We start from the raw sequence: 6,489 nt of genomic DNA on the forward strand, positions 1-6,489 counted from the left end.
TGGCCGAATTTCATTTCTGCCAAGTTCCATTACGCAAATGAAGAATCATTTCCAAGTCATAGTGGGGGTGCTAAACCATGGCGTGTGACTTGGTGCTGATTCTTTTTTCTGCCAAGTTTCATTACGCGAATGAAGAATCATTCCCAAGTCATCGTGTGACTTGGTGCTGATTCTTGTTTTGCCAAGTTTCATTACGCGAATGAAGAATCATTCTTCAAATCATGGCCTGTGGCTTGGCGCTGACTTCTCGCCAAGTCATCCTGACTTGTATTTGTACGGCTGAAATGGTCCACTTGTTTTCCACTTTCTGCTGAGTTGTCGTGCGTTCCAACCGAAAAGCCCCCTTGTCCAGATTCACCTTTCAATTGCCAATGAATGCACTAAATCGATGAGCTGGATGAATCAGTAGATTGCAGGTCACAGTAGAGCGGGAGTTTGCGATGTTGTACTACGTGTACCGACTGAGAAACGTACATGTGTGGCAACAGGTGTAACTAGACGGAATTTGGCAGAGGCGAGAAAGTGTCCTCTCTTCCAAATTCCGACGCACTTCCGAGAATGAAATCGAGACTTATGCGACATACAACAAATGGATTGAATGGGTATTGAGCCCAACTGCACGAGCCGCCCTGATTGCGTAACTTGAGCAGCGAGCATCTGTACGTACACTAGTACAGTACGGCACGCTGGCAAGATCACGAGGATGCCCTCAACTTGCCACTCCCCCATACAATACAAGCATGACCGCACGGTCCACGACGACACGTACAGTATTCAGTACGCATGCGGCATCTATCGGAGCGGGTAAATTACTGTACAACGGTACTCGCGCGGTACTCGCCGCGGCACGTCTCTCGCGACGCGTGGGGCGCTTGGCGCACCGCACAGCGCACGGCAGGAAATTGGCGTCAACGACGGCAACAAAGACTGCGCGCCCTCTTCTTTCCCGGAGCGAGTCGCCGCCTGCAACGCACCTGACGTGAGCTTGGCGCGTCTCTTGTGCGGCGGTTGGGACGCTCGCAAGAAACGATCAATCGGGGCCATGGGCCGCGATTGGGTAGTGCGGGCACTACAGTACTGTTGAGGAAGAACTGAACCCCACGTGTAAACGTGGACGAACGGATCGCGAACCGAAACAGGAGTGCACGTGCGCGCATGTAGGGAGCCGAAAGGGCGGGTAATCCAGTCTTCCGAAGGGAAAAAGGGGTGCAGCTGGTGTCGCGCGTAGCGCCAACGGCAAGGAGGACGGCAATGGACGGTAGGAGTTGGGGGGGGGGCAGCGCCGGGTGGTCGGGAGATGCTGGGTCGAAAGGAAAGGGGGCAGGGGAGGAAAGATCAGAGACAGCTGAGGCCTCCCGGGGAGTAGTACTTATCGCCTACCCTCAGAGATAGAGAGGGGAGGCAGCGAACTAGCAAAGAGTAAAGGAAGTGGGCGGATTCCCGACTTTACGACTCGCTCGGTGCCTCGCAGTTGGATTACCGCAACAGTACTGTACACGCACTGTATCGCGCACGTGTGACTCGCTCATACCGAACTGCCGCTTGTTAGGCCAGCAATGCAAGCATGTTGCGCAGCGACTGTCGCTGCGGCCTGTCACTCCCGCGCCTTGTCCCTCGCACCATTGTCGCCGCGCGCGGCATAATTCGAGCCCCCACTTCTCTACCCGTCTTCTCTAGCTAGAGAAGACGGGTAGAGAAGTGGGGGCGACTAGTCTCCTGCACGCCCGCCTCTCGTTCAGCCGCCGCCCTTCCCCGGCGCTGCCTCTTGCTAAACTATCACCCTCCCCGCTGAGCTATTCATGCGCAATATGTACATCATAGGCGTCGTTTGCTTTGTCGTCACGACGATATCATCCAATGTATGGGAGGTGTGCGGCGCTCTGCTTATGTTTGAAGTCATTTGCGGTTTGTACTTTCCGGCCATGGGTACCATGCGAGCAAAGTATGTTCCCGAGGTCACCCGATCCGCCATTATAAACTACTTTCGTCTTCCTTTGAATGTCATAGTCTGCCTCATTCTGTACAAAAACTATGGGAAACTACGGCGGGCCTATACCTTCGGCGCGCGCGCGAGCAGCAGGCGCGCCGAAGCGTAGATGAGCAGCGACAGCGCGGCGAGCGCCGTAACGGCCGGCGGCGGCGGCGGCATGGCGAGCGCGATGGGCGGGCGCGCGGCGCGGGCTCTTCGCGACGGACGGCGCGCGCGGCATGGCGGACCGGAGGGAGCGGGTCTGGGAATGCCGCTGGGAGGGGCCGGGCGAGAGAGGATGGGGATAGTGGGCGGCACTGCCGGCCTTGCTGGACAGGGGCGGTGCGATCGGCGGGCTCTAATTCGAGGGGACACATCGACCAATGATCATTGGTGCCTCCATCATGATGGAGGCGCGGGCATTGGCCTGGGGCCGGGACTCCTAAATCGGGTCTTGCGGGTCGGGAACGATGTCGAGGGTTGAGGACCTCTCTCTTCTCCTCCTTCCCTCGCCCTCGTCGCGATGTTTCGTTCCACGCGGCCAGTCGCGCGTCGTCTGCTGCGACACGCGTCATCTACAGGGAGAGCCGCGCTTCCGGGAGGAGGCGGGGGCGCGCGGACGGGGCAGCAGGGCCCGATCTCGTGGCGCGCGGTGGCGGTGTTCGGCGTGGTCTGCACGGCGGGGCTAGGGTACTAAAGCGTGAAGAAGCAGGCGCGCATGGAAGGCAAGCGGGACGTTGTTCGCAGCGTGTGCGCGGGCATCGGAGACAGGGACTGACGGCTGCGTCCGGTGTGTCCTCCCTGGCAGAGATCATACGGCCGCAGACGATGGGCAAGGTGGCGATCGAGGGCGCGTTCTCGCTGGTTGACGGCAGCAGCGGCGCGGCGGTCGACGAGACGTTCCTGCTCGGGCGGTGGAAGCTCGTCTAATTCGGCTTCACGATGTGCCCGGACGTGTGCCCCGCCGAGCTGACCCAGGTGGGTGAGGCGCTGACGATGCTGGAGGGGCGCGGGCGGCGCGTGCAGTGGACCGGGAAGGGCGGCAATGTGGTCACGCCCGTGATCATCTCGGTCGACCCCGCGCGCGATTCTCCGGAGCGGGCCGCGGAGTACGCGGCCGGGTTTCATGAGGCTTTCGTCGGGCTTAGCGGGTCGGACGAGCAGGTCAGACACGCGGCGAAGGCGTATCGGGTGCACTATAGTCACGACGGCGGGGAGGGCGACGAGTTTCTGGTGAACCACTCGATTATCACGTACCTGATGGACCCCGGCGGGGAGTTTCGCGAGTTCTATGGGAAGAACAGCTCCACGGCGGAGATAGCCGCGTACGTCGAGGCGCAGATTCTGGCGTGGAAGGGTTGATGGCGGTGTCGGAAGGAGGAGGCGGAAGGAGGAGGCGGGAGGAAGAGGCGGGAGGAGGAGGCGGGAGGAGGAGGCGGGAGGAGGAGGCGGGAGGAGGAGGCGGGAGGAGAAGGCGGCTTGCGGTATGCAGTTGTGACAAGTGTGAAGGCCACCGATTACACGTCGGACACAATGCATAGATTTCTGCGAGCATCGATTGCCACGGACACGGATAACGAACGGACACGGATAACGAACGGGCACGGTACCGCAAAACAATGCAAAGCAGAAGAGGGACGAAGTCAGCGACTTTGAAGCATCGCGCAGGAGCTACACTCAGCGCCTTAGCATTAAGCGACCGTTAGCTTTTGGTCCTGTACCCACTGGTATGTGCGTCCGGGAACCCTTGTTCGGGCCTTGGTATGAGGATGGAGCACATCGTTTTCCAAGAAGAGTACCTTGTAGGCGGCTTGCCTCTGTGTGAGTGCCTGTGTTGGCAGTATCAACCCTTACTTCGCAAAGCGCATCTACTGCATCCTCGAGCGTTATAGAGAAATCAGCACAGTCTGTGGTATTACTGTTCTCGTTGTGATTGATTATCTTGTTGACCTGATTTACGATCAATTCATAGCTGAGGATCACAGAGTCGGCTTGTATGGGCGGTAGATAAAGTTCCCCGGTACTGCGCCATGTCTTGTACTCAGTTACTGCTTGGTTGGCTTTGTCGGATATACCGTTGAGTGTTGACTTTGTTGTGAGGCAAATTTTATCGTTGTTGGTCTGACCCCTTTCGTTTGCCTTGGATACAAGCTGTGTGACGATGGTGCTGTAGACAGACGATGGTATGTCAGCGTTCTCCAGGAGCAACATGGCGAAGTTTTGGCTGTCCTTATCTGTGGAAGAGCTACTGCAGTAGTTGAGATATTTAAGTGCTAACCCTTGAAAACGCCTTGCAAACAGTGCAGCCGGCTCTGCGGATTTGCGTTTACAGGAGTAAACATCGCGCATCATCTATACGAGTCTACGGATACTATCTGTTGCTGAATCTTTGGCCACAATCTGGATGATGGCTTCCACTGCGCGTTTCTGGACTTGCTTGGGATCTTCGTTTCTGTCCGGCTTTAACATCAGGATACCAGCGTCGATTGCACGGTCGAGTTTTGAGCGGAAGGCTTCATCAACGGCGTGGTAAAGGGTGATGCCGAGAGCACTCATCATACCCTTTGACCTTGTGTCACCACCATCGGCGTAGAGCTCAACGGAGGTGGTCCACAGGCGGACTTCAGTGCGCCATTTGAGCTTGTCGGTTGTGGCAGTCAACCTCGGAGCTATGAGGATGCGGTTGTTCGGAGTGGAACTTCCACCTGGGCCCATAACTATCGTAACCGCGTCTCCCATGTTGGAGGGGGGGGGCTACAAGATGCTGGTGGAATCCCTACTCTACGAAGTCGTTAATGAGCACGCTGTGCTCCGGGCGACGCAGTCGTCCCGTCTCTCTCTGTGTACTTCGATGCTCCTTTCGCTTAGCTACCTACAGTCTGCTTGCTTATGTAGTGTCACCGCGTTGCTCGCTACCCGCTAGTGTTGCTCACATCTCTAACCGTTACTGACAGTACTTGCTTGCTGAACTAAAAGCTAACGGTCGCTTAATGCTAAGGCGCTGAGTGTAGCTCCTGCGCGATGCTTCAAAGTCGCGTGATCCGATTTGCCCGAAGTATGCCGATAACCTGAAACACAATGCTGAAAAGAGAAAGTACCCTAGTGACTCCATGCAACAAGCCAGGATACCATACAAGCCTAGTTGGGTCGGTTCGCCTTCCCCAAGTGCCAAGCATGTCACCATTAACGAAACACCAGATATTATCGAAAATAATGCTAGAAGGGATTCCAAGACATTAGACCAGCAGAGTTTTTGGTAAAAGGGTCCGACACGCTCCTGCCTGATCCTAATCCAATCCTTGACGAAGGAGCACCCACCTCTACTGGAGGTATTGACAACGCAGCCACCCTCTGCGATATACTTGGCATCCAGCTATATCTCGAACCACCTAGGGAGCATTATCTCCATGGTTGGGGACAAGATTGCCTTGACGCAAAACCGATCGTCTGCTCCTGGACGATCACAGTCCCGGACGTAAGAGGCCGACCGATTTCCCTTACTTTCGACTTGGTGCATGGCGAGTCACCATTGATCGTGGGCCAAGATGTACGGAAATACTGCAATACATTCAACCTTGCCCACCAACGCTACATCGAAATGAAACGCCCAACCGATACCTCAAATTGTATCCTTTTCACATACCTTGTCCCCGGTGATGAAAGACTGCGTCTATACATCGCACCACACCCCTTGGTGAGAGTAACAACACTCCTCGCGACAACTCACTCTTCGGTCAAACGAACGCCACTCACCTTCTCCAAATAGATACATCGTTACACACACGCACCAGCGGATGAGATCAAGGAGATATTAGCCGATGCCGGTGTACTCGATGAATCGCTCGAGGCTGCAATCGAGAAGGTTGAGACAGCATGCGAAATCTGCACCAGCAGCGGCCGGCCTACGTCGTCAAAGAAGGTATCACTGACCCATGTCAACGAAGCGTTCAATGAGGAGCTTCAAATCGACTTCACCTTTTGCGATATACGCAGTAGCAAGCGAACCCTCTTGCACATGACGGACAGCGGCACAGGATATTCCGAGATGTTCATCACTAACGACGGATCCATGGATTCTATAAAACACAACATTGAGACAGGATGGATATATCGCCATGGTGCACCGACAGCAATCACTGCCGACGACGAGTATAATCGCCGCCCCCTACGAACGTACCTCGACATCCACGGAATATCTTTTCGCCCCAAACCAGCACGACGTCATAATAAGATCGGTATCGTTGAGCGGAAAAACGGTACTGTAAAAGCAATCATCGCCAGGCTTGACAAAGAAGTGAGCGATGCAAGCCCAGCGACAATAGTCGCCCGAGCAGTGTTCTTGTCGAACATGTTCTCTGGCAACAAACTCCTCAGTTCCTACGAACTCGTTCGTGGCTACAGCCCGTCGATACTCGGGATCCCATCCAACAAAGTCACAGACGAACTTCTCCGAGCGCACAAAGAGCAAGTCGCCACCAGAGCTCTCCAGCGCCTGCTAAAATCCCGCACGCCACAGTGCC

At 55.8% G+C, this 6,489-nt stretch overlaps 1 protein-coding gene; it reads left to right on the forward strand.

The window, feature by feature from the left end:
- Positions 1-4,764: 4,764 nt before the first annotated feature.
- On the forward strand, positions 4,765-4,960 carry CHC_T00003994001 (hypothetical protein). XM_005715252.1 is given in 2 exon segments: positions 4,765-4,920; positions 4,921-4,960. The coding sequence occupies 1 exon segment, from the start codon at positions 4,765-4,767 to the stop codon at positions 4,918-4,920; it is 156 nt and encodes a 51-aa protein (XP_005715309.1). The 3' UTR covers positions 4,921-4,960.
- Positions 4,961-6,489: the final 1,529 nt, after the last annotated feature.

Source organism: Chondrus crispus, genomic scaffold, assembly GCF_000350225.1.
Source record: "Chondrus crispus Stackhouse genomic scaffold, scaffold_209, whole genome shotgun sequence".
Taxonomy (NCBI): domain Eukaryota; phylum Rhodophyta; class Florideophyceae; order Gigartinales; family Gigartinaceae; genus Chondrus; species Chondrus crispus.

Coding starts and splice junctions, on each gene's coding strand:
- CHC_T00003994001 (XM_005715252.1), top strand. CDS start 4,765: ATGAGCACGCTGTGCTCCGGGCGACGCAGTCGTCCCGTCTCTCTCTGT.